Source organism: Cucumis sativus, chromosome 6 (genome assembly GCF_000004075.3).
Source record: "Cucumis sativus cultivar 9930 chromosome 6, Cucumber_9930_V3, whole genome shotgun sequence".
Lineage (NCBI taxonomy): Eukaryota > Viridiplantae > Streptophyta > Magnoliopsida > Cucurbitales > Cucurbitaceae > Cucumis > Cucumis sativus.
Genome location: NC_026660.2, coordinates 287,154 through 313,678, shown reverse-complemented (window position 1 = coordinate 313,678; position 26,525 = coordinate 287,154). Strand labels below are relative to the sequence as shown.

Here is a 26,525-nt window from a genome sequence, read left to right as displayed (position 1 = left end):
ATAAAAAAAGAAAAAAGTTCCGTTGCCGGGAATCGACCCCGGGTCTCCTGGGTGAAAGCCAGATATCCTAACCGCTGGACGACAACGGAATCTATTGATAAATAAAAGCTTAGTTATATAATCTCATCACAAAGAAGAAAGAAAATGGCATTATGAACACATTTTAATATTCACAACCTTTATTCATTTGCTTTTGCTATACATTTAGGTTTGTTGTTTATTGAATATCTAACACCATTTTCGTTAAGCATTCAAACAAACTATTTGACTACGAGAACACCTCAACTACTGACGTTTTTATAGGACTTAATAACATGTACAAATGTGTTGCTAATTGGAGGGAGCAATCTCTTCTATTCGAATGCTATACATTCAAATTTGATTCAATAACATATTAAGTTAATACGACTTTTGGAAGGAGTGATTCTATACTCTTTTCTTTGATTGCCCTTTGGAGGCAACAATGCTTCTCTCCTCAACTCTGCCTCCATAAATCATTGGGATAGAGATCACATGGAAAATGAAATTTTTTTAGTGCTTCTCTTCTCAACTCTGCCTTTATAAGTCATTGGGATAGAGATCACATGAAAAATGAATTTTTTTTGTTTAGTTGATGCATAGTATAATGTTAGATGAACTTGCATTTGCAATTGAGATATATCAACTTGAGTAAATTTTTTTCGAGCATGAACATAGGTTAACTAACATAAACTTGTACTATCAATCTCAAGATTTGGAGTCGATCTTTCACTTGCAATTAATTATACATATGGAGATTCATCAAAACAATTCCAAAACATTACATTTCAACAATGACCATATGAACTAAACATTTCCAAAACTTTCCATTTATTCAACATCTCAAATTCAAAACTTTACAACACCAAGAAATATTTTGTAAGTTAAAAAGAACAATATGAACAAATCTCATAAGAAAATTTTCAAACGGAAAACAATTCCAACAGCTAGCCACACACATGTGAATGATTTCAAAACCACTCATCCACCCAATATTAACAAAATATATTAGAAACTACCTCAGCATGTCAACATATATGAGCACATGAAAAATACTCAAGTCTTGTAAACTTCTCCTAGTTTTCTTGAACGAGAATTCCCTTCGACATAGTTATCATAAGAAACACCTCCATAATTATCACCTAAAAAATATATACTAGCCTTTAACTCTCTAAACAACATAAAACACAAACGTGAATAGAACACGAACTAATTTTACAAGTTAATAAGTAACAAGTGATGAGTTGTACAAAAAGAAAAAGAAAGAATACATGTGATTGTGAAAGAAAGTGTTGGTACATAAAACAAAGCAAAACCTCCCTCATTACAAAGCTATCTATCCTAATATTATTGTCTTCTAGTCTAACATAACACATTTCGTCTTCCCTCCCTATCACTTCCTAAAATATTTAGAAATTACTTTTAGATCTGCCACCATTTAAACCATATTTCAAAATGGAGTTTAGTTGATGAAAAATGAATAAACCCAATTCCTACTTTGTCATAATCACTATTCAATTTGGACAGAATTGTTTGTAAACAAAAAGAAAGAAAAAGAGGAAAAAGGAAATTCCGTTGCCGGGAATCGAACCCGGGTCTCCTGGGTGAAAGCCAGATATCCTAACCGCTGGACGACAACGGAATTGTTGTTAAGAAAATTGAAAAGGAAAGAGAAGAAAGGAAAAGAAGAAAAAGATTGCCTTATTATTTTGACATTTTTAATTAAATTTTACTTCATTTTCAAAATAATTTTCTTTTTCTTTTCGACGCTCATTTCAATTACATATATTGTTTCATGAATATATATTTTTTAATATCTATGATAATTAATATAATGTGTTTGGATGTGCATGAAAAAATAAAATAAATTAATTACTTTAAATAATAGTAGAAATCAATTAAATTTAACGTAAAGTAATTTATTGTTACGTTAATTGATTACTTAGTTAATAAAATAAAAACAAAACAACATCTTCTAACAAACATAATTAAATTAATTATAACCTAAAACGATGAATTAATTATAATATTAATTATTAATCGTAATAATTTATATTAAATAGTTAAGATAGCATAAAAATTCAAAGGTAAAAGTATTAATTAAAATTTATTAAATCTAAATAATAAATTTGTGTTTATATTTAATAATTAATTAAAGTTAATAGTAATAAATAATTTATATTAACTTATAAATCAATTAAACTATATTTTTGTGGTTGATATTTGTGACATAAAATTCTCATGGGATTAAAAGACCAATATCACGTAAATTTTTTAAAGTTACCTCGTAACGATATCCTACTTATTAAAAAGTGAAATTATGTAAAACAAACAGAGATATTAAATGTCTATTTGAAATCTCATGAAAAAACATGTGATAAAAATGAGACCTTAAAGTAAAGTTTTTATTTGCTTCCAACCTTAGGTTTAGGGAATAAACTACTTTGTCGGTTAAAGCGATAAATTGGGGGTCATGTGGAATAGATAAATAAAGTGTGAAAAAGTAGAATTGTAAAAATAAAAGGATAGATGTCCAATCAAACAAAATGTTCCAGTTTAGAGAAACAAAAGCTCATAATCTAATGAAAAAATTGCATAAGGTAGCATTTTGAAAATATAATATAACAAATATACCACATTGTTTAAAATTTTGCAAATATCACAAAATTTTCACTTGTAAAAATCTGCTCTATCTTAAATTTTGTTATTATTCATAAACTACCCTTCAATAACTCAGTTTTCGCCAACATGAGCTTAGATCAATTGACACTTCTATCTTTCTCTGGACAAGAGATCCCAGGTTCAAATCTTCGTTATCTTCCACTTTTTAATAAGAAAAATTGTTTAGTTGTTGATCGAAGTAATTTAACTTCATTTGTGATTTTTTTTACTTTCTTCGATATGTATTTTAAGTTGAACATGATTTTGTTTTATTTTTTTTCATTGATTTTGTTTTGGTTTTACTTTGTCTCAATTTTATATATTAGTATTGTGATATACTTGTATTTTATGTATTAGTTGATTAATATACTTACTACGTGTATTAGTTGATTAGGTGTATCATACATATATTAGGTGTATCATACATGTATAAGGAATACTTACTACATGATTGTATTTTATGTATTAGTTGATTAATATACTTACTACATGATTGTCGTTTTTTTTTTTTCCAAATTTTATGCAGTTCATTAGAGTATTATTAAGTATATGAATGATGTAACTCAGTGTATCATCATCAAGTATATCAACAATATATTGTTAAAACATATCAGTAAAGTGAACTATTATCAAGTATATGAATCAAGTTTACAAGTATATATCAATAGCATATCAAATGTATTTAATCAATCAAATGTATAAGTGAAAAATACTAAGTATATCTGCAGTGCATCGAGTGTATCAAATATATCATATGTACATCAAACGTATTAAATTTATTGAATGTACTAATGAAACATAACAAGTTTATTACCAGTGCATTAAACTTATAAGTTAAGTTTTTAAGTATATCAAACTAATCAAATGCATCAAGGCGTAAGAGGCATCAATCGTATCAAGAGAACAAGTGTAGCAAAGAGTATTATAATGTGTAACAAGATGTTTCATGTGTGTTTCAAAAGGTATTGTATCAGGTATATCAAGAAGTATCAAAGGGTATTAGCTGTATCAGATTTTGTCATTTTTGCAAGTGTCCCTAATTTAATTTCGATCATAAAATTGTTGAGGTTTTATTTTAACTGATTAGGTTTATATCTAGCCGAATTGATTAGAAAAACTAATGAATAGTCGTAGATATCAAATTAAGCAATAGATTTAGATGAAAATTACATCTTAATTAATTTAACTTACCACATGTTGTTGAGACAAGAAAAGATTAATGACAAATAATATTTAAAAACAAAAACCTAATTGTTTAATTTGGTTCAATTAGAATAGATCAAATACGCATGTGCATGTGACAATTTTGTAAGCTAAAAAATAATTCCGTTGCCGGGAATCGAACCCGGGTCTCCTGGGTGAAAGCCAGATATCCTAACCGCTGGACGACAACGGAATTCTTTGATACTTCTTAATTAATTATCATTATAACTTTAATATCATAAACCCAATCTATATTCCAACTTTTCGAACTATTTTTCCTATAATATATGTACACACACTATTTGATGACCTCTCTTTTGCTTCTTTTTTTTAACTAATAACCTCCTCACTATATAACTTCTTATATATCTATATATTTATACAGTTCTCTTTTTTTAAAAAAATAATAACAAGTTTGAGGGTACCATTGAATAGAGGAGGAGGAGGAGGAGAGAGAGGAGTGGGTTCATAAGACATTATTTATGGCCAAAACTCCATACATAATGTAGCATTACATTGACACTACTTCCACTTAATTTCTTCACCAACACATGACAATGTCAACAAAACCATTCACAGGTTTCTCCATGAAAACCATTTCTAGAACACATGCATGATCCACTACTACTGCACTTTCAAAATTACAACATACTATCCGTCCTAGCAGGCAGCCTGCGGAAGAAGTTCATCGGCACCGGTGGCATTCGGTTTCTGAGCCTAGGATGCCTCATTACGTAGAAACCAGTTAGAAGGAACAACATCTGGAATGGTGTTACGTACAGCACAAGAGCTGCAATGAAGCAAAATATTATGTATATGCATGTTGCACGAGGATCTCGCCAGTTTAAGAGTGCTTGAATTCGTTCTCCTTGTGTTGCCACGTCTCCCATTACAGTTTGGATTCTTCCTGCCAAACTTCTCATCCGGTCATACCTCATTCGAATTATGTCTGGGCTTCGACTTGTTGGAAACGAGTCGAATTCTTCGTCAAGCTCGTCTGGGTTCACTGCCTCTGCGTGAGAGAGTTTCGTGTCCATATGTGGAGGGTTTCGAGCACGGTACCAATAGTTCCAAATTCCTATAACACACATGTAGAGGAAAACTGTGGGCAAGATCATCTCAGGGAAACAAACTAGCATCAAAAAAAGAAGATGAACAAGCCCTGTAGTAATGGGGTTCTTCCACATGCACACTTCTCCAAACCAATTTCCAATTGCAAGTAATCCCGAAAAAACTGCTACAATCCGGAAGAAGTTGGCCTTGGTTCGTCTCATGCTCCAAAGATGAGAGTCTACATCAGACATGTACTCGACTACCTCCTTCCTCAGAGAAGGCTCTGCTCTGCTAAATCGAGCAGCTACAATGTTGACTGCCTGATGTCGAAGTGGTTCTTGTTGAGACAACGCTAATGGCCTTATGTAATGCATTTTTGGCAATAGAGGCCGTGAATACATAGACATCAAATTCATAACCGATGGGCACAAAAATCTTAGAGCAAGGTGCAGTTCACCCATCTTCTTGACACCAGAAGGGTGAAGAACAAGCAATGGATATACATGTGTATAAATGCGACTGGTTTCAAGAGTTGAAATACGAATTCGAATCTTCCCAATTTTTGTGTCCCTGTTACTGCTGGATTCACCAATATGACCATTGTCAAAAAGACCAACAGTCAAGACTGTGGAAGGATCAAAAACCTCCCAATGGTACTGCTCATTGAATTTGGGGCTTAAATTGTCAATTATTGTTCGAGTTCGAACCCATTTCTGACCATACTTCGCCACACAAAATGTATCAGTTGTGCCCTTCCCATTCCTATTTTTCATTGGATGAAGCTTATCCGCCGCCAGGATGCCAAGCTCCAATATACCTATTGGTGGCTTCCAAAGTTGCTTCAGTGAGGGTCTGAGGTCACTGCTATAGTGAGTCGACTCATCGAGCACATGGTATCCACCCTCCAGACAAATGCGAAGATGGAGTCTACTATGAAACTTATCCTTATCCTTATCCTTGTCTTTGTTCCCCTCCCCTGCTTCCACGGCATCTGACATAGACTTCATAAGGTCGTACCATCGGCTGCGGATAGGTCGACTATCAGCACGCTTTTCTACAGAACTCAGCGGAATAACAGCCCTCCCAAGCGTTTCATCCTTGTTGGGACCAACATGGTCCTCAACAGAAAGGATCAAATGATCATCGAAGGGTTCAGCAGCAACAAACATTAGATCTTCATTCCAGAAGGCATTCATTGATTGAGTTTTCACCGGTTTTGTTCGTAGAACTTGGTTGCCAATTTGTACCTTCACATATGCATCTGGGAAACGAGACTTCTCCTGTACAACCAAATCGTGAGCTTCAACAACATTGACACGGACGTACCACAATCTAGGTGAATGATAAACTTTGGAGCGAATATATGCTGGGATGACCGAAGTATAATCAGTAGGGGAGATAGCATCAGAATGCCAAGCATCTGGAAAAGCCTCGTCAGCTTGTGTGCCGTACCATACAGCAAGCATTAGCTCTCCCTTTTTCTTTGATCTACTCTTGTCTTCGAGGCGATACCATTCAGGAGCCAATGGACTATCAGGTGGAACTCGAGTAGGAACTTCATGAAGATCAAAGTACAAACGTCCAACATAATCATCCTTTATGTGATCCTTGTCTTTAAGAGTAACTTCCAGAACTGTTGATTGCACATCCGTCCTTGAGAAGGCAAATACCTCATTCCATTCGGGACTTGAATTTTTCTCATAATGCTTTGTAGTTCCCTTAAAGTTCCCTAGTTTCACTTCAACATAAGGATCCAAGCCTCCAGTCAAATCCTTGGTGGGAAGATCACGGGCTTTCACAACTCGAACAAAAAGATAATGCATCTTTTCTACAAGGTCATAGGTATTTGTAGGCCTGTCTCGAAGTGCAAGGCGACCCCCAACAACCATTCCACCGCCAAGGTATGGACTCGTCTCTCTTATTGAATAATCATTATAATGAAATGGTGACCCTGGATATGCCTGAACATTATTTACTACCATTGGATTAGAATTCATACCGTATCCTCCATAGGTCACAGCTGGTACACTAGCTTGTGGCGTATCTTGTTGAGACTGCTTCTCATTGGGAAGGTGGTGGAATGTTTGTCTTGATTCAGTTTTGTCGGTAGAAAATAAACTTGCTACAAACTTTGGAACTTTTCGTATTGTTGATTGGTGTTCAGATGTGATTGGAACTGGAAGAGGATCCTTTTCCACAGAAGGTTCCGCTGCAGGAAGTAAATTTGAAAGCTTTAGAGAAGGATCGTCAGTTACATAGACCTTAAGGCCAAGTTCTCCTTTTATTCGTGAAAAAATGCCTCGTTTTTCCAAAGGATAGTGAAAAACAGCAGCATCAGAGTGCGAAACAAATGAGGTCCCAGTAAGACGAACTTTTCCAAGAAAGCAGGGCTTCGAGCTGATGCTTGATTTGTTAAAGGTAAAGATAAAGGCCTCCAGAATAAGGTTAGCCAAATTTTGTGGATCTGATATGTTAAAGTAGAAGCTCTCGTTCCAAACAGGATTGAGATCCTTCTCCTTTGTCGTGGTACGAACTCTTTGACGATCGAAGTGAAGCTCTACAAAAGCATTGGCTGAGCCCTGTCCATCTTTTGGCATAAGATCATGAGCACCCACTACATCAACAGCTAGCTTGAGGTTACCCATTAAACTTCTTTCAAACCACCCGAACGCTGATGAACTGAAATGGCAACCAAAACTTTAGCACCTGAAAATGGAAGTAATATTTGCATCAATACAATATCAAGCGTAGTCTTTTTTCTTTCCAGTTTTAAATTTTGAGGTTTCCACTAAACTAAGAGAACTATGTGATTTGTAGAAACGAAAAGAAAAGGCATCCACAGAATCCAAAACACAGTAGATGATAAAATTAGCATGCCTTGATCTTTCCTGTCATCAGCAATCCATTTTTCTTCCCCATTCATTGAACTTTCAAAACTATAAAAAAAATTGGGGAAAACAGTCGTCGAGAAAGCAAACCCACTTTGAACCAAAATGAAAATAAAGGCAAAAGGCAGCAAAAACAAAGTAATAAAGGTATCAAAGTTAGTTAGATTCCAAAGTGAAACAAACAAAAAAATATTTAAGCCAAACCCAGAAACAGAAAAAGGATATACAGAATCTTCAAAAAAGAAAGATTAAAAATTTCTTACACAGCATTAAGTATCTTCAAGCCCCCAACACAAATTCCACTCCCCCCCCGCCCCAAGTAAACAAATCAAGAAAATAAACCCCCCAACACACGAGGTTCCACAACAATATCCCTCCCTGGCTCCAACCCATGTTCCACAACACAAAATCAACATCCCCATCATCCCATTCCCAAACTTAAACATCTCTACAGTAACAAACCCAAGAAACAAGAAGCATTCCCACAGTCAGTTCTTAAAGAAACTCAGGGAAGAAACAAGAAATCCCACGCAAACTAAACCAATTACATTTCCCAGAAAAAATTTCAAACAATTAGAAAGAAAACCACAGGATCTGCACCATAAAAAGAAGTTAAACAAGAGTAGAATACAGAAGAACACACCTTCAGTATTGTGGTCAGAGAAAAAAAAGTGTTGGCGATGAGGTTTGTTCAGAGAGTTATAGTGATGGAAGTTTGAGAAAGATTTGAAGGGAAAAAGATGAAAATGAAGTTGAAGGTCATCTGTGTTTAGAGGAGGAAGGAAAGGTAGAGAAAGGGAGAAAGAGAGAAAGAGAGAAAGAGAGAGAGAGGTGTTGAATGGACTCTGGATTTTAATATTCATAGGTCGTTCGTTTTTGTTTTCTTCTCCAAACACGTTTATTCTTCTTTTTAACTATTAAAAATGTTGTCAAATTGAAATGATGTGGAAACCAACCATTGGTTCAAATTGAATTCCTTAGTGGACTTTCACTCACGGCTGCTCCAAACTAACACCGTTACTAAAACAAACAAATTATAAAAGAAATCTACTTTTTTTTTACTTCCCAAAAATGGAAATTAAAAACTCTATTTAGTTTGTGGTTTTACAAAATTAAAAAAAATGAAGCCTTCTACCCGGCTATAATAATCAACTCTAGCTACACTAAATACTATTTGAATTTTTCAAACCAACGGTAGTCGATTTAGTAAAATGTTAAACTAACATCGATGAGTAAAGGTTGGTTGAGTTAATTTAACACTTATAAGTGATTAAAAAAAAAATTATTTGAAACTTTTCGAAACCAACTCCTCTTATTTTATGACCGACCAACTACTCGACTTTTTGGTCTATCATATTCACTCCTATGTACCACAAACACGTACTATTATAGTCCAAACTAATATATACCCCAAACACAAACTATTATAATTCAGCTCATCGTACCGTTCCTTTAAATTATTCTCTAGTCTACTTTTACATGACAATGATCGATAAAATTTGAGCTTTTAATTATATAAATAGTTTTGATAGTTTTATCGTTTGCAATAATTTTTCTATATATAACTCAAGAACCGTACAATATGTATCTTATATGTAAGTAAGTTTGTAATATTTCTTCTTATAAGTTCTTGTTTTTATGAAATATTTATGTAACTTAAATATAGTAATTAGAACATAATTTTATTTGTATTTTAGACGTAGAAGAAAGTTACAAAAAAAATTATAAATACACAAATAAAGAAGTAATAACTCATACGATTAATACATTTTTGTTTTATGTATATATTTTAGATATTTTTTTTTTATGTTATTGAAATCTTAATTTATAAATATTTTTCAGTATTTTTTTATAGAATATTATTAAAATCTAGATAACCTTTTTTAAAAAAGTTTAAAAAAGAGAAAAAATTACAAATAATTTCCCAAAGTAGAGATGGAATGATTTTGACATTAAGCCTAACTTTTCTAATCCAAGCTATGCACCTATGCATATGAATTTTTTTAAAAAGTTCTATTATTTCTTTAAATAATTTTGAATTTAAGAGTTAGATAAAATGTCTAATCTATCATATTTCAACGTTTATGTAATAAAATAAAATATATTTGATGGGTTCATCTTACAACATGATAGATATCTAAAAGAACATTAGAAAAAAAAAAGGTTATCACGCATATATATATATTAACGTTTGGTGAGATTTCATTAAATATATACAACTTATGTTGAAACACCTAAGTTTTATTAGTAAAAGAAAGTTAAATTTATTCTTTTACTTTATTTTATGTGGAGAGAGATTTGAATATTTAATCTAATTGAACTTAGCAAAATATAATAAAACCAATTAAGCTATATAGTTTGATTGGTGAAAACATAGTCAAAATCGTTTTATTTAGAGAGGACTAAGTAAAGTGATCTCCTAAAGTTGGAAGTGGGTGTCCATTAACATTAAATATATAATGAACAAGTTGAATTACCCAAAAGTAAGCTTAGCATGATGGTGATTACCATAAATTCAATTTTAAAGTTTAATTTATGTAAAAAAATCATAAGGAAAATGGTTAGTAGTCTAAAATGGTACAGAGGCATTCATCGACATGTCAGTTAAGTTAGACTCGTTTTATCTCGTTCATTATCTTTTGTAAAGTTTAGTCAAAGCTATAAAGACGACTTCGAGGTGAACGTTTTTTAAGTTATGTGTGTGAAATATAAATAAGATTAAAATATCAGATGACATGGGGAATTTGTTTGTTTCTTTCCTCTTATTATTTAATTTGTTGGAATCCACAAAAAGACGAAGGACATTTCATTTCTTTTTCCAACACCATTCGTCTTTTAATAATTAATTTAAATTTAAATTATTTCAAGGAAAAACTAATTAAAATAAGGTAATTTTTGAATTATAACTAAATAATTAAAATATTTATAAAATATCATTATCTATCATAATTGATGTAGAAAATTTAATTTAATTTATAACTATTCTAGCCTCAAATTTAAAATTTATTCATTTTTCAAATAAAACATATTCACTATTAGATATGAAATTATTATATTTATTGTAAAAAAAAACAATTACTATAGTCTAGAGGTAATGTTTGCCTCAAACGGCCTTACCAAAAATTCTAATTATTATTGGCTTTGCTTTGTTTTTCCCAATATTCTTTTTCCCAAGTTTGGACTTTATTTAAGGCATTTAATTTCTTCTCACGAAACTCATGGAGAACCGTTGGATCATGAGGTGGCAAATCACACGGCTCTGTTTGACTCGGTGACTTTTCCAAGGAATCCTCCAAAAATTTCTTATGCAAACCCAGGGCGGCGCCGGTCATCGTCTCGGGCTTCAACTCCACCGCACCGGGGGGCACCGTTGGCCGGAATTTAAGAAGCTTGCTGTATTCATTTAGTAAATGGTACATGTAATCATACACTAATTCCATCTTTAGATTCTCTTGTAAATATTTGCTCCCTTCTTCTCCTATTGCTTCTGCCTGCATGTGTGTCATTAACAAATTAACATTATAACATATATAAATGAATGAAATTAAAGAAACAAAAGAGGTGAGAATTGAAGAAGAACCTGAATGGTGTTATTGTTACCCCATTGGACAGCAAATTTAAGTGAAGAGCATTTGGATTGGTCATTGATGGGCCAAAAGTGTTGCAAAGGAACCATCCCTCTTATGAAGAAATCATAGAATCTTGGTTTCATGTATAATGTCATTGAGTCACATGCCATTATATACTTCTCACTCACTGACCATGCCCATCCTTCTATGTATATTTTATACCTATCATATATACATATATTTTCTTTAGTATACATATAATATGATTGAAGTAAGATATAATATATATATGTATATATATCAATATGAATTACGTACCTGTGGGTGCATTGATCTTCTAGGTTTGATTGCTTGTACCCTTCTTTGGCTTCTTTGTCCCAATCCTTCATACCAAAATCAGTTTTTAATGATTCTAAAGCATTAAAATTTTCCATAAGTTGAGTTCTCTTTTAACAGTTTTCTTCACATTTTATTTATTTATTTTTTAAAATTCTAAACAAATTTTAATTTCATTTTACACACTTTTATTGAACACAAGCATACAATATTCTTGCTTAATTCATTATTAAAAAAGAATAACAAGAATTTATGTTTTAATATCAATAAGAAATCTAAACTTGTTAAAAATGAAATGCAACCTTAAATATAATGACATATAGTTAATTAAATTTGTTTATTGGACAAATTAGAGAGTTTAATTAAGATGGTATCAAAATACGTTGTCTAACGTTTTTTTAGCATAGTGTTCAATAACACATATTATATATTGTTAGTTGAGTTATATTTTAATTCTCGCGAAATTACCTGAACATATAGGAGAGTGTCCCAATTTTGTTGTTGAGTGAGATTACATTTGAGAAGGTCTCTTCGAGAAGGATCGACCTGGGGGTTACCTTTCCAATAAGCTAAGGGCACCCTATCCTTCCACCTGGTCCTCTTGTTCCCTTCTTTTATATCTTCCAATACCATTTTCCAAGGTTTTATGTTTATTTCACCCCTAATTAATATCAAATAATAAACTTAACAAATTAATTAAACATTCAATATATAATGTCTTCACAACTCTTCTTCATTGTTCTTATATAGTACCTACCCATTAATCTATTCATTGTTCTTATATAGTTTGAGCTTTTGTTTTAAGAAAAAAAAATAATTGTACTTATTGCCTAATAAGTTTGTTGTTTTGTTTAATTAGTACTTTAAATAACTTTCCTTAAGTTTTAAGAAAACCCTACATTTACTTTACCTAACTGAGTTGAATTAATTCACTCTTAAACTTAACCAAAAAGTTGGAAAATTTTCCATTGACCAACTTGTATTAAAAAAAAAAAAAGTTTACAAACTACTTCATAATTGATAACACGCCCCTGTCTATATATTTTCAATTTCGATTCATTTTGATTTTTATACTTTCAAAATATTTATTTTGGAGGATAAACTTTAGGTTATTTTAGTATTTATATTTTAAAATATAAATATTAAAAAAAGAAGATCCAAAATTACCCTTTATTAAAAACATAACTCATATTTATATATGGTAGGGGTTTTCAAAAATTAAAAAAAAAAAAAAGCTGAAAACTAAAATTGAATGTAATGTGGTTCAATACCAATCGAAACCAAATGCATGAGTTTTTCTTTTCAATTTTTGCCATTAGGTATAGTTTCAGCTTTAAACCGAATCAAACCGAGCCGTCAACATCCCTAATATACTTATACCATTAACAACATTTTAAAGAGTAATTTTAGCTCTTAAAAAATAATTAGTAAATATAATTAACATTTTGACTTTTTTTTTACCAATATATAATATGAATGGAAGACTTGAAAATGTAATGATAATAAAATGGAAATAGAAGAATAAAAAGAGAAGATAATGGAAAAGAAAATAATTACCATCCCCAAAAGGACCAATCAGGGAAAACAATATCCAAACTGGACTCATCGGAGCAATAACGGAACAAAGGAGGCGGGCCCGAGATTGCATTCATAAACCCATTAGATCGGACGACTGGGCGATCGTCGCAGTCAAACATGAGTTCAAGATCTGGCAATTTCTTAGGGTACCATCTCGCAAGTTGCAAAATCCCCCACATTGTGAATACATCTCTGGTCTGGATTGAACCTTTGTATTTCTCTACGTACACCCTCCCCTCCACGATTACTACTCGGAAATGGGCCGTTCTACGCCCCCGTTCTACCATTCCTCTTGTTATTCCCCTTTCTCTCCATGGCCGTAGATCTTCCTGGATCCAACGGAAGTGCGCTGGACACGTGTTGTTTGTTGAGCCGGCTGCTTTTGACCTTTTGTTCTTAACCCCATCTTCTCCCTCCGCCTGCCAACGATTCCCCATATCAATTTTTATTCATTACTTTATATATCTTTTCATTCTTTTCATAAATTTTGCTTCAAAAATATTACTTTTATGTTTAAATATTTTATTTCTTTTTCTTAAATAAATTACTCTATATATTCTAATAATAAATTTGAAAAAAAAATATCCAATTTTGGGAGACAACTTAAATTAAATCAATTTGAGAAAAAATAACAACACATGGTGTTTTGAATTCTAAGCTTTTTCCCTTTCGATGCATTGTTAGTATTTTTTAAGAGTTGCCCTTTTTAATAAAGTTGATATATAAGGTAGATGACATATAGGGAATTGATATATACAACATAAGAATGATTGTATATACTAAATAATAATAATAATAACTCAGGAATGTATATTTATTTTCTTTTTAATTAAAAGAAAAACAATAACACTCCATTATTTTAGAATGATATTATCTAAGCTTAACTTAAGTTAAAGATATATATCTCAATATCAAATGTTTGAATCTTCTATCTTACATATATTATGAACACGGGAGAAAAAAAAGTAAGAACATACCGTTGTAATCCAGCCGTGACGGACGAAGAAGGCGAGGAGAACGAAGAGGAAGATCAAGAAGAGAAAGGAAGCAAGGGTTTTGAAGGAAGGGTTATTCTTGGAGGAACGCCATCGTGAAGCTTGAACAAAGGAAGACGAGGAAGAAGAAGAAGGAGAGGAATGATAGCAGAAGAGTTGGTGCAGATTTTTAGCAGAGAAACGTTTCATTTTTGTTGTTTGAAGTAATGAACAAGAACAAAATTTGAGGAGAGAAAAAGTGAGAGGAGGAAGAGAGGATTAATTTGGTATGGAAATTAATGGAAAGAAGTAAAGTGAAAATAAATAAACAAATAACAAAGGGTGGGGGAGTAGGGTTGAAATTGTGATTTAAAGGATAAATCACGTTTTAACGTCTCTATCGGTAAGTTAGTGTGTATTGACCGACTTGTCAAAAGTCTTCCTATATCAACTTATAGTTCTTCGCCAAATTATTTAATATGTGATACTGCTCTATACTACACCTTTTTTCTTACGTTAAACCATATCCCATTCCCCCATCTTTTACCTTTCTTCTTCTTCTTTTCTTTCCTTTGTTCACATGACAAATCATCCGTTGGTTAAATTACAAATCTAGAAAGTTTATATGGAGTGTTGAGTTGGTTAATATAGGGGTTATGATATTGCATAGCAGACACCATAACAAAGTGGGAGAGATGATGAGTGAAACACTCTAAGAGTACTTCCTAATTAGTCGATCTCTAAGATATGAATTTTGTGTTCATTAGTTGAGGAGCTTTTAATTATTTATTTATTTTTATTTTGTAGTTTACGGTGGAGGAAGTAAGTTTGGGATATTTTCATCCAAAACATTTTTATGTAATTTATATTATTTAAAAAATAAAATTATAGGCTAAAAGCTATATTTGTTATTAAATTTATTAAACTAAATTGAGAAGGAAGAATAATATATATATTAAAAAAAATAGAATTGAAATAATACTCAAAACATTGGATTAGGAAAAAAAAGATACTTTTCCTAATTTTTAAATGATGAGAATTGTATTCCAAAATGAAGAAAAAAAAGTATTTTCTTAACATATGCTAAAGAGGTCAAAAGTGTTAAAAAGGAACTATCAAATCAAATAAAAAATAAATACAAACCATATCTAAACACTATTTTAATGGATTAGACTTATCTTTAAGATGTTTATTTATTAATGAATGGTTAATTATTGTTTTAGTTATCAAACAACTCACGAACCTAACCTACTCAAGTCATTAAATTATATGTATATACATAAAAGTTGAATCTTTGATTCAATTTGAGAGGTGTATTTTGATTCAATTTGAGAGGTGTATTGTATTTTAATTTGGCATATCAAATAGATAAGATATAAATACGTGTTTCAAAGAGTAAATATTTTGTGTTATTGAGTGATGTTTGATTTAGTGGTATTTGTGTAGTAGGATATTTAAAATTTAAAACAAAACAAATAAACAAAAAAGAAACTAATAAGTAAACAATTGTCTTTTTCTAAGATTATGTAAAACAGGGATTCTTCAAACCTCAATTGTGCACTAATGAGATGTTAATGGAATTCAAAGCTTTGTGCATTAATGAGATGTTAATGGAATTCAGTGCTTTTGATCTCAATGAGAAGAGTAGGAATTGATTTTCATATGGTCCATATAAATCTTAGAGATGGGAATTAGAAAAGTCCAAGGCTAAAAAATCTAAAAAGTAACCTTCAAAACATGTGGTTACAACTCAACAGTGTACACACCACTAAGATAACTAATTGACAACGTTGTCATTTACCAATTCCCTTCATTTTGACATCATGACGTTATATCTGTAAATAACATTTAATAAACCATAGAATATAATTTATTGATCTTATTGCAAACATATACATTGATAATCGATCTATAAGGAGGTAAAAATAACGTATTACTAATTTAAATAATTATGAGAAGAAATATATTTTTTAATAATTAAAGTAGTTTCGTTTCAAAAGTTTACATAGATTATTTAGCTAAAGTTGGCATGTTTATTCAATAAAATGCTAATAAATAATTGGCGAGGTGAAATTAATTAGAATAGTAAGAGCATGGTTAAATTATTTCAATACCCAACTCTAGTGCATTCAATTATTTTAGTTGGAAGTTATGGTTCAATTAATAGCTAAATAATAAAAAAGCAAATGCTTTAAAAAGAACTGAAATAAGCAAAAAGTGTAGCTTTTCAAATCATAGAGAGAGGGAGAGGAGTAGCACTTTTGATGAAACAAGGGAACAAAATTGCTATTACAATCTATACTAGTTGAAATTCATATGTTTGTAGTGTGTGATTTGTTGTTAATAACATCCTATGGAACCTCGAGAGGTTGAAAATAAAACATAATGATAATGAAAGAGCCATAAACTAATTCATTGGCACAATACAAGATTGTCTTCAAACATGGGGGCAGGTCCTTCAGAAACATTTATATTCACCCCTTTTATCTTTGGGTTTGCCATTAAAATAGACGGCAAACAAAACACGTACCTCACTAACATCCAAAGGAGAAAGCCTCGTAGTTTATCGGTTTTGATATCCAGTTCCTAAATGCTGGTTGTTCCTTGAAAACTTTAGATGTTAAATAATAATCTTGGGATCCATCCTGCAATAGATTGAAACATTAAGGTGACAGCATTATCACATGAGAAGTTTATGACATACAGTGGAAAATTCAAGCAATACTACAATTTTTCAGGTATCTTGTAACTCATAACAATGGACTAATTGTGACAGATATAATAAGGAAAGCAAGAACCAGCTATGCTATTGCTACTATTGAATAATATCTTGGGACACTACCTAGTTCTATGAGCAATGGCTTGCACATCCATCCTCCATGTTTCTACTCCTTGAAAGATTATTTGGTTACAGTTTATTTCATCTTAAACTACTGTATTAACGTCTTAAAGTTGGCAAGAAAATAGCACTGAGAGAAATAGGGAAATAATCAATATGAGACAAACAGATGCATGTTGTACTATGTAGTTTGGAAAATCCTCTATTTAGAAAAATATACTGAAATTTTGATTAATGGAACAATTGACAACACCAGACCTGCCATAAGGTGAAACCTAAACAATTTTCATGTTAAAAGCCAAGTCTGCATCTAATAGAGCATGATAAACAATGTTAGTGCATTCATGACGCAAGACCTCTACACATGAGAATTCATATCAGTTTTTCTTCAAGGTAGAATAGGTGTCCTGGCTGAATGGAAATAAAATTTACCTTTAGTGTTCTATAAGAAATGTCAGTGGAAGGAAATTTAGTAGTGCATTCACTTTTAAGTGACCAAAACATTTCCAGTAAGCGCTTCCTGAGAAATTTATATAATGCCGATCAGAATAGCTAAATAACATTCACAAGCTAGTGAAACCATGCTAAAAGTGATAATATTACTTGCATAAAGATGACTCTGTAGATGGATACTGTGCCCCTTTAGCAGAGGCTCCTTGCTTTCTTCCAGTAGTTCCAAGAATGACCTCATGCAAGCCAGACTTATTCCAGTAGATAGAATACCTGTTAATTTTCCGGGGGCAGAGATCAAATATGATCTAGTTGAGATAGACTCTTTTTCTTACACAATTATGTTATACCTCTTGTACATAGGTTTAATCTAGTTGAGACATTACCCGCAAGTAATAGTGTTCAAAGCAGACTCTGAGTGTTGAAACTCCTTCGGTGGTATTGGAGCTGTACAAAATAGTGGCTGCAAATCCACTTAACACAAAGAATTAAAAAAGTTATAAAGCATAAATTAGTCATCTTGTCCTGCTACATTTTACCAAAGATATGTGCTTAATATACCTGATTCACCTTTAAGGGATTCATTAGCTCATTTGAAAATAATTGTACTCTGTCACATACTGCACTTTTCAACAGTCCCTCTACTATACAATTTTTGGCATTATGAGGGGATAATCCAACTGTTATAGAGGAAAGAAAAACGGGCTGGAGAAAGTACGAGAGAAGAGCTCCTGATAAGAAGGGGACACCATTTCAGTTAATGCACAAGCATTTCTACATTACAAATAAAAACCTTAAACTAGAGTCAGTCAAATGGTGATGTACGGAACACCACTATAGATGGCATGCCAAAAGATATAACAAAACACATTGACAGTAGCTAATTAAAATTAATAATTCAAGCATGATAAAACAACTCACAAAAGAGAAGATAAAAGCTACAAGCTGTGGCTAACAATAACTCACACCAAACATGTGCTTTGGCAATATTTTTGGGCTACTAAACGCCACTTTAATGCTACCTAACCAGACTATAACTTACTATGACCCAAATAAGCTCAGTGCAGCATGTTATTAACAAGGTTAAACACATGACACACCTTGAAGTCCAGCTACATTCCATCGAGCTATCTTGTCAGAACAGCTAACTGACAATGTTGTATCACCACGACCAGGCTTCCTCTGAACTGAGCCTATGCATTGTGAATCATCCCCTGAAATTTGAATCCACCCGTACATTCTTCATGAATGAAGAAAAAATTTGACGGTAAGCTACATTCCCCTCTTAAACATGAAATTTAAAGCAAGCTAAATGCACTTCAACTCACTATCTTCCATTTGATCTTGCGGTAGAGTATCCATACCTTTATCGAACAAACATGGTGCCACATTATCTGACCTAGCTTGGACGTCTCTAGTAGCTGATGATGAAGCATCGCCACCTTCGATAAGCCCAAGAAAGAATCAAAATAAATTGATGCACGAGCATTAAATTTCAAAATCAATATACCTAACTTTCTTTTGAAAAACAATATTCAATTGATGGAAAATATACATGGTAACTGAGATATGTATAAGTGCAATTTCCAGCACTTTCTCATGACATATTTTCTTTCAGCTCCAGCCTCCTCATCTATTTGAAGCAAGAAGTTGTTTACATTGTCGCACCGCATCTTTTTCGTTTTGTGATGTTCACTCTCACTGTTGCTCTGGGACTGATGGTAAATCTGTGTGTAGAAGAACCTGGTAAACAAAGTCCGATTGGGAAAAGGATAAAGTACTATTAAGTCCATCTCAAACACAAACACGTTGTTTGGCACACCAACTTCTTAGGTTGGTACAAACAACTCAATTTCAATAGCAAACACTATTAAACTTGCACATTTATCAAGTAGCTCTATCTTTCCATTTTTTCAATACTTCTCACAGTTTACAAAGAACTCAATCTTCCATATATCTCTACTTTTCACACTTACCAAGTAACACCATCTTACTTTCTTAATCTATTTTTCACAATTATTGACGATTCCAACATATCAACCCATAATTATCAACTCCACTGAGTGACCAAATGCCCCCAATATCTCTAACTTCAAAAAGCCACTAGCACAGTGAAAAATAAAAGCCTAGATACGTATAATTCATCAGTTACTAGACACCAACAAAACAAGCCAAATCATAGAGAATGTTCATAGAAAAATCAGAGACTATGAAACTCACACAAACTACGAAAAGACAAAAAGAAAAATACAGAATTAAAAAAAAAACCTCATCAAGGCTCTGCGAGCAACTACTTCAGCGTGTGAATCATTCACCACATCACCATTTGAGCTTAACTGCGAGCGACCAAGACACTTCGTCCCCGTCCCTAACGCCACAACTTCCAAATCTAAATTGAGTAAAAAAGAAGAAGAAGACAAATTAACACACATTCAAAATCGTAGGGGGGGGGGAAATGGTTTAGGGTTTTGAAAAGGAACCTTGTGGTGAAGGAGAAGAAAGGAGAAATGCAGCCAAGACAGTGACTTCACGACCTTGAGGTTTGCCTTTCTTTGGAAGTGTATTGTAAACTGATAATACTTTCTCCGAAATCGTCTCTCCCCACCTCTCCGGAGAAGATAACCAATCCTCCATTTCTTTTTTCTTTTTCTAATCTCAACGACTTGGTTTTCCAATAAATTAGATTAAATTCTGGAGGATTAGCGCCAAACAAAATAAAAAATAATAAAATAAATATTTTTATTTTTATTTCCCTTTTCACTCTTTTTTTTCTTAATATCTAACATTTTTCACAAATATTTAGAAAATATATCAATAAAATTCAAAATTTCCTTATAACTCATAAGTATTTTAATTTATTTTACTAACTTATTTTTATTTCAAGATTCTCTGATAAACAATCGCACAACATTTTTTAAAAATATTGTAATCCATGAAATTAAAAAAAATAAAGTAGGAAAATGTTGCTAAAATCAATGTAATGAGTTTTTTTAGTGATTATTTTTTTAATAATTAGTTTAATAATAAATGACATTTTTAAAACAGTAAAATAAAATTTGTTTTTGAACAATTCTTTTTTTATTATTTTAAAAAAACATTTAAAATATATAAATATAACGTTGAATATTAAAAATAAATAGAAAAAAAAACATGAAAATTAGGTAATTTACCGCCATTCTTCTCCTTTGAATTTCTCTCGCCATGTTTACGCTCCAAATTCTTGGATTGGGTGAACTGAGGAGCTCCATTTTCTCACTCCTCGCCGTTTCCAACTCCGCCACTCTCCGATGCTTCCCATCATCGGTGTCGCTTGCTGTCTCCTACTCCGATGAATCTCATTCCTTCCTTGTATCCTTCCAAATGTTCGATCCATTCTTCACCATTTTCTCCCGCGGCGACGGCGATTACAATTTCGACATCGATCTTCAAGAACTTTCTCGTCTTATCTTGGCCGAAGAAGATCTTTTCTTGACTATTCTTGTTCCCAGTGCCTTCTCATCTGCCAGCCTAATTTCTTCAACTAGTACGTTCGGTTTCCGAAAAATTTAGTTTTTTTTTTTTTTTGCAATTAGGAACCACCCCCCCCCCCCCCCCCCCCCCTAAATTAGCGTTTTGGCCGATTAGGTTCTAAATTCGAGATTTTTGTTTTTGATTGTTCTAATTTGATTTTAGGAGATGGGAAATTTCGATCTCTGGCTTCCTTGTGGACGATGCTTCCCCAAAACCGGGGAGTGAGCAAATTTGATCTCAAATTGTTCGTGGCAATTGATGCAGTAAAGTTCAGAGAGATAGTAGCACGATTATCTGATTACAATGGTCCAAGTAATTTGTTTTCTCTTCTCCTTATTTGCAATTTACATATACAAAGTGTTCTTGTAAGTTTACGAAATTTGTCTCTCTGCAATAGTTTTTGCTACTGCATCGACTTCACAAGTGAAGTTCTATGGAAGAACAGCTGAAGGGGAGATTATTGGGGCTACTCTTCTTACTGCTGAGGTAATACAATATAGAATAATGTCTATAAACTATCTCATAAATCCAATAATAAGATACAAAATTTGAAGTTGGGTAACTTGTCTGCTAAATACATTTTGAAATTGAGAGACCTATGCGATACAATCTTGAATGCTTAGAAGATTGATACTCTTTATTGTTAGGTAACTTGTCTGGTAATGTTTTAAAATTTAGAGACCCATGAGATACAACAAACAACATTGAATGTTTAGGGATTGATGATACTATTATACTGTTGTGTAACTCGTTTGAACATGTTTTATAATTCAAAGACTTATGGGTTTATGGGTTGACAGTGAGGAAACTATTGTTGGTTAACTTATTTGAACTCGTTTTAAACTTCAGATACTTACAAGACAACATTGAATGTCTTGGGATAGTTACTGAATTAGCAACTATTATTAGGTAACTTGTTTCAACTTGCTTTAAAATTGAGACCTATGAGATATACGACATGAAATATGTTTAGAGATTCATACTAAAATGGAATTGTTATTGCACAACTTGTTTGAACACGATTTAAAATTGGTGGCCCTATACTATACAATATTGAATGCTTAGAGATGAACACTAAAGGAATTACTACTAGATGTGACTTGTACACATGTCTTTACAATTAAGAGACTTCTGAGATTCAACATGGAATGTTTAGAGATTCATACTACAAAGAAATTACTATTGAGCAACTTGTTTGAATATGTTTTAAAATTCATGGACCTATGACATCAACGACATCAACGAATGTTTAAGAATTGATACTTTAGGAACTATTGTTGAGTAACTTGTTTGAACACGTTTTAGATTTAGAGACTTACGAGATTACAACGATGAATGTTTAGGGATTGATACAAGCTCAGAGTCATTTATTACTATATAGCATCGAATCTTGGATTAGTACTAAAAGAACTATTAATGTTTGTGCAGAGAAGAGAGTGCTTGGCAGGAGGTTTCAATGACAAAGATTATGAAATCAAGTTTTCATTTGCTTTGAAACCCAAGGATTTTTTTGGTCGTTCAATGGAGTTGACCAAATTGGTTTGGTTCTTTGAATCAACACGTTGGAACACTACAGTGATTTGCTTTGCAAGAGAATGGACCAACATTGTTGCCTCTTACCCTAGAGATATATGCATTACTTCATTCTTAAATTCATTCTCTCTCCATAAAATTCTACGATACAAAAGAGTGCCAAATTTAGATAGATATGTCTATATATAACAGACCATTTTAGAGAATACAATACCACTAGAAAGGATATGTGTACAGTTCAAATTCCCCCGTTATACTAAAAAGAAAGAATAGGGTTTTGAAATTTGTGGAAAAAAGTAAACGAAATTGATTTAATAGGTTTTTCTTGTGGAACATCCAACCTCTAATCCCAAAAAAAATTAAAGAACCATCACAAAAGTATAATATTTAAAAATTCTATACTATTTTCTTATCAAACTAAAATATTCTATACAAACAAAACACTTTAAACATAAAATATTTTAATCAAACTATAATAATTTAAAATTTTAATAACTCACTCATTGTTCCAAATACGGTAAAAGTAGTTTTTGAAAGTCTATATACTTGCAAATATTAATCTATTACTAATAAATTTTGCTATTTTGTAATTTTTTAAAAATGTTGCTATATACTTAATTCAAACGAGCATCAAAATATTTACAAAAAAAAAGTAAACAAAATCGACTAATGGAGATAGTGATATATATTGATATATTTATAAATATTTTGAAAAGTTTGGAAGATTTAAAAACTGGAAAGCAATTTCTTGATAATGCAATAAAAAAAGAATTAAAGGGAAATAAATATATAAATAGAGATATGTAGGAAGTGAAAGGAGGATTCATATTCATAATCTTTGCCCGCCAAACTCCACCACTCTCATTTCTTCTCCTTCTCCTCCTCCGATCCGATCAGTATGTCGATGTTCACCATTCATATTGAAAGAGGGAATGCCTTAAGGCGCTTACTGTTACCAATAGCTAACGTTTCCAATACTGCTCAAATCAATTGCTCACTCCAATGTTTGTCCTTTGTGGTTACTCCTCGCAATAACTTCGTTGCAGTGCTTCGAATTTTTCCTTCATTCTTCACTTCCTTCCAATTTAATCCCAACTTCGCCGGCCAGTACACTTCTTTTCATGCTAGGTTGTACCTTAAACTCTTGCACACTAATATTTCTAATATGCTCACAGATGATCTTTCCGTTACTGTCTATCTCAATCGATTTCAGTCCACCGTTCCCGTCAGATTTTATGATCCTCGTAAGTATTTCGCTCTCTTTTATCCATTTTGTTTCTTCAGATTTTATTTGTTTTTAATTGTTTCTAGCCTTTTGTGCTCTGGTGATTTCTTGATTTTATAATTTCTACAATTTTTGTTCTGCCTCGTGTTCGGTGATTTCGTTTCTCTTTTCTGATGATTCTTGACTCTACTTGAACTGAATCTCGTTGTTTTGGTTATTTCTTGAACTGACGATATATGGTTTTCCTCTGCTCTGAAATTTTATTGAATCTTCCATTTGACTTGTCATTTCCCGAATTTCTCTTTCTCGTTGTTGTGTCTTGTGTGCTGTGACTCTTGACTCTAATTGAACTGAATGTTGTTCTTGCGGCAATTTCTTGAACTGAGGATATGATTTTTCTTTGGTCTGAAATTTCGAGTGTATCGATTTGACGATATTCGGACATTTCCGGAATTTCTTTTTCTAATCTCCAGAATCGTTGTTGAGTCATATGTGCTGTGATTTCTTTGCCGATGAATCTTAACTCTAATTAAACTTCTTAATCTCGTCGTTGCGGCCATTTCTTGAACTGAGGATGATTTTTCTCTGGTTTGAAATTTTGATTCAATCTCCGATTGCATTTGCTGTGTGATTAATTATAGGATGCAACAATTTTTCGGAAGATCTCTTGGATTTAGTTTTTGCTTCTATTAATTTATACTCAGAAGCAATAAACAAAATGAACATAAAATCGAAATTCATAGATGCCATCGATGAAAAAAAAGAACAGAGAGTATGAATCATTTGGTGTAATCTTGATGAAAATTTGTTAGTTGTTAATAATTGGTTTCAGGTTCGGGATATTTGCAATTCTCAGCATTGTTATTGGCACGTGCTCGCCGAATAAATATGTACCCAGTTGATATGGGTGTTTTCTTTGCAATTCGTTCAGATGAATTCCTGAAGATTCTCACCGACTTACGTGTGTTGGCCGGGGAATATTGTAATTAATCAAACTAACTCCATCATCTTCTTCCTTTAATTAGCAGTTTAATCTCTCTCTCTCTCTCTCTCCCTCTCATAGTTAATTAAAAAGTAATTTCTAATGAAATTTCTTCTTCTTCTTCTTCTTCTTCTTCAACAGTTGTGATTTATGTATCAACGACGAACGCCCTGTTCAAATCTTTAAGACGGGAAATTGCTTACAACACACAGGTATTCACCAATGAAATGGAAACCCCTATGGACAATATATATGGGAAATGAATCAATTAATGAGTATATAAAAGTTGGATATTGATGTGTGTGTTTATAGGATGATGAGAACATGATGGTAATGGGGGGAGTTCCAACAGGAGGAGCAAGACAGTTCTTCCTAATATGTCCATCTCCATTGCATTTTTTCTATTACACAGCTTCCATCTCCAAGATGGTTTGGTTCTTCATTGCAGCTGAAAATTATCCTCGCCATTTTTTGAGTTGCTGTGTCAATATACATGCTTCCTATCTTGTTTGTTTCTGATCCATTCTATATGGCTCTTTCATTTCTTCATGATATGCTACTTCACCAGCTTTGGGAATATTAATAAACTTTTGATCACCAAAATTAGTCCTCCTATATAGTTTACGTTCATCACCCTCCACCCCTTTTTATATGTTTTTCTTTTTTTAATGCCATATCAAACAACACTCACCAAAAATTTTAAACCTTTTTTAACAATCTTAACTTTAATTGCTCTCAGATCTCTCTCTCTCTCAGCTCTCTCTTACAATGATAACTTTCTTCTGTTTTTTAAAATATCGATGGAAAGTAAATAACAAATGCAACAAATTTACGAGTAAGAATGAATGTTTATAAACTTTCAAAATAGTTATCAAACAACACTTCTATCTCGAAAATACAAATAGTTATCAATTACGTTCTCATTCTTCTTTTTTTAAATTATAGGCCAAACATTAAATTTTAGACAAGACTTAAATTTTAAAGGTTTTTGTAGATAATTAAGTAAACAAAATTTTAAAATAAGGAGACTTACGTTAATTTAAGCCTTTTTTTTCTTTTCTTTCTAAAAATCAAAATTAAAAGATGTTAAGTATTTCTTTTATCTCTGTTTCGATAAGAAAGTATGATGAGAGTGTTTTGAAGATGTTAATAGTATTTATCAATATGTTTATGCATCGAGGCATGATCCATTCACCTCTCTTTTAGTATATTTGTTAAAAAGAAAAAAAGAGAACAAATGATTTGACGTATTATTTAAAGATCTATAATTTAGTGTGCTTTGGTTGGATTTGGATGTTTATTCATGACAAAATTCTAATATATGCTTAAGAAACTTAGGTCTCGGTTCGGTTTTGTAGGTTTATTCATGACAAAAAGAGTTTATAGGTTTAGCTACAAATTATATCCAAAAAGAAAATATATATCGACTTATATTTGAGATATTCAAGTGCATTATTTTTCGATGTCCTTCCACCTCTCGTGTATTGTTAAAAAAAAAAAAAACAACATTTATGCTTAATTGTATACTAGATTTTCATGTCATATATTGAGAAAATGGATTGCATAATCAATATAACATTCTAAGGTTTGGATAGAGATTATAGCAAAGTTAGTAATTGTCTTATGAAACCAAATATCCTCTGAATTAGTTGCCAATGAAAGGAAAAACGAGGTCGGATGGAGAATGATTCGAAACCGAGTTTCGA

General features: G+C 32.2%; 5 protein-coding genes and 3 non-coding genes across 10 annotated transcripts; 2 read left to right on the top strand and 6 right to left on the bottom strand.

Annotated features, from left to right (window-relative positions):
- Positions 1-17: 17 nt before the first annotated feature.
- On the bottom strand, positions 18-89 carry TRNAE-UUC. The gene has a single exon. It is a non-coding gene; the product is annotated as a tRNA-Glu (tRNA).
- Positions 90-1,588: 1,499 nt separating this feature from the next.
- On the bottom strand, positions 1,589-1,660 carry TRNAE-UUC. The gene has a single exon. It is a non-coding gene; the product is annotated as a tRNA-Glu (tRNA).
- Positions 1,661-4,003: 2,343 nt separating this feature from the next.
- On the bottom strand, positions 4,004-4,075 carry TRNAE-UUC. Its single transcript has one exon. It is a non-coding gene; the product is annotated as a tRNA-Glu (tRNA).
- Positions 4,076-4,343: 268 nt separating this feature from the next.
- On the bottom strand, positions 4,344-8,678 carry LOC101203632 (FT-interacting protein 3). Of its 2 annotated transcripts, none has more exons than XM_031887177.1 (2): positions 8,467-8,678; positions 4,344-7,614 (listed from the first exon to the last, which is right to left on the bottom strand). In XM_031887177.1, the coding sequence occupies exon 2, from the start codon at positions 7,578-7,580 to the stop codon at positions 4,524-4,526; it is 3,057 nt and encodes a 1,018-aa protein (XP_031743037.1). In that variant the 5' UTR covers positions 7,581-7,614; positions 8,467-8,678; the 3' UTR covers positions 4,344-4,523. The 2 variants fall into 2 exon arrangements, with proteins under 2 accessions (XP_031743037.1, XP_011656335.1); XM_011658033.2 differs by having other exon boundaries at positions 4,344-7,641; positions 8,467-8,677.
- A 2,180-nt stretch (positions 8,679-10,858) lies between these two features.
- LOC101203870 (protein O-glucosyltransferase 1) lies at positions 10,859-14,618 on the bottom strand. Its single transcript, XM_004138462.3, has 6 exons — positions 14,284-14,618; positions 13,286-13,725; positions 12,197-12,389; positions 11,711-11,775; positions 11,404-11,614; positions 10,859-11,314 (listed from the first exon to the last, which is right to left on the bottom strand). The coding sequence occupies exons 1-6, from the start codon at positions 14,488-14,490 to the stop codon at positions 10,949-10,951; spliced, it is 1,482 nt and encodes a 493-aa protein (XP_004138510.2). The 5' UTR covers positions 14,491-14,618; the 3' UTR covers positions 10,859-10,948.
- A 1,886-nt stretch (positions 14,619-16,504) lies between these two features.
- LOC101204115 (tRNA-specific adenosine deaminase TAD1) lies at positions 16,505-20,245 on the bottom strand. 2 transcript variants are annotated; one of them, XM_004138463.3, is made up of 10 exons: positions 20,050-20,245; positions 19,838-19,958; positions 19,125-19,312; positions 18,934-19,011; positions 18,670-18,783; positions 18,131-18,300; positions 17,956-18,032; positions 17,723-17,842; positions 17,552-17,639; positions 16,505-16,925 (listed from the first exon to the last, which is right to left on the bottom strand). In XM_004138463.3, the coding sequence occupies exons 1-10, from the start codon at positions 20,201-20,203 to the stop codon at positions 16,815-16,817; spliced, it is 1,221 nt and encodes a 406-aa protein (XP_004138511.1). In that variant the 5' UTR covers positions 20,204-20,245; the 3' UTR covers positions 16,505-16,814. The 2 variants fall into 2 exon arrangements, with proteins under 2 accessions (XP_004138511.1, XP_011656334.1); XM_011658032.2 differs by having other exon boundaries at positions 18,140-18,300.
- Positions 20,246-20,739: 494 nt separating this feature from the next.
- Positions 20,740-22,855, top strand: LOC105435978. Its single transcript, XM_011660075.2, has 4 exons — positions 20,740-21,092; positions 21,242-21,391; positions 21,477-21,565; positions 22,508-22,855. Exons 1-4 carry the CDS (start codon positions 20,771-20,773, stop codon positions 22,799-22,801), a joined length of 855 nt encoding a protein of 284 aa, XP_011658377.1. The 5' UTR covers positions 20,740-20,770; the 3' UTR covers positions 22,802-22,855.
- Positions 22,856-23,297: 442 nt separating this feature from the next.
- Positions 23,298-25,434, top strand: LOC101204354. The gene is made up of 4 exons (XM_011658031.2): positions 23,298-23,856; positions 24,670-24,819; positions 24,961-25,031; positions 25,132-25,434. The coding sequence occupies exons 1-4, from the start codon at positions 23,511-23,513 to the stop codon at positions 25,336-25,338; spliced, it is 774 nt and encodes a 257-aa protein (XP_011656333.1). The 5' UTR covers positions 23,298-23,510; the 3' UTR covers positions 25,339-25,434.
- Positions 25,435-26,525: the final 1,091 nt, after the last annotated feature.

Excerpts from the sequence above, each read along its gene's own strand:
- LOC105435978 (XM_011660075.2), top strand. The coding sequence starts at position 20,771 with ATGTTTACGCTCCAAATTCTTGGATTGGGTGAACTGAGGAGCTCCATT. Across the intron at positions 21,093-21,241 it reads CAGCCTAATTTCTTCAACTA|GAGATGGGAAATTTCGATCT; the intron begins GTACGTTCGGTT and ends ATTTGATTTTAG. Across the intron at positions 21,392-21,476 it reads ATCTGATTACAATGGTCCAA|TTTTTGCTACTGCATCGACT; the intron begins GTAATTTGTTTT and ends TCTCTGCAATAG.
- LOC101203632 (XM_031887177.1), bottom strand. The coding sequence starts at position 7,580 with ATGGGTAACCTCAAGCTAGCTGTTGATGTAGTGGGTGCTCATGATCTT.
- LOC101204354 (XM_011658031.2), top strand. The coding sequence starts at position 23,511 with ATGTCGATGTTCACCATTCATATTGAAAGAGGGAATGCCTTAAGGCGC. Across the intron at positions 24,820-24,960 it reads TGTGTTGGCCGGGGAATATT|TTGTGATTTATGTATCAACG; the intron begins GTAATTAATCAA and ends CTTCTTCAACAG. Across the intron at positions 25,032-25,131 it reads AAATTGCTTACAACACACAG|GATGATGAGAACATGATGGT; the intron begins GTATTCACCAAT and ends GTGTGTTTATAG.
- LOC101203870 (XM_004138462.3), bottom strand. The coding sequence starts at position 14,490 with ATGAAACGTTTCTCTGCTAAAAATCTGCACCAACTCTTCTGCTATCAT. Across the intron at positions 12,390-13,285 it reads GATTGGTCCTTTTGGGGATG|GGGTGAAATAAACATAAAAC; the intron begins GTAATTATTTTC and ends GATATTAATTAG. Across the intron at positions 11,776-12,196 it reads ACACTCTCCTATATGTTCAG|GATTGGGACAAAGAAGCCAA; the intron begins GTAATTTCGCGA and ends TTTGGTATGAAG.
- LOC101204115 (XM_004138463.3), bottom strand. The coding sequence starts at position 20,203 with ATGGAGGATTGGTTATCTTCTCCGGAGAGGTGGGGAGAGACGATTTCG. Across the intron at positions 19,313-19,837 it reads GCTCGCAGAGCCTTGATGAG|GTTCTTCTACACACAGATTT; the intron begins GTTTTTTTTTTA and ends TTTGTTTACCAG. Across the intron at positions 16,926-17,551 it reads TTTCTTATAGAACACTAAAG|GATGGATCCCAAGATTATTA; the intron begins GTAAATTTTATT and ends AATCTATTGCAG.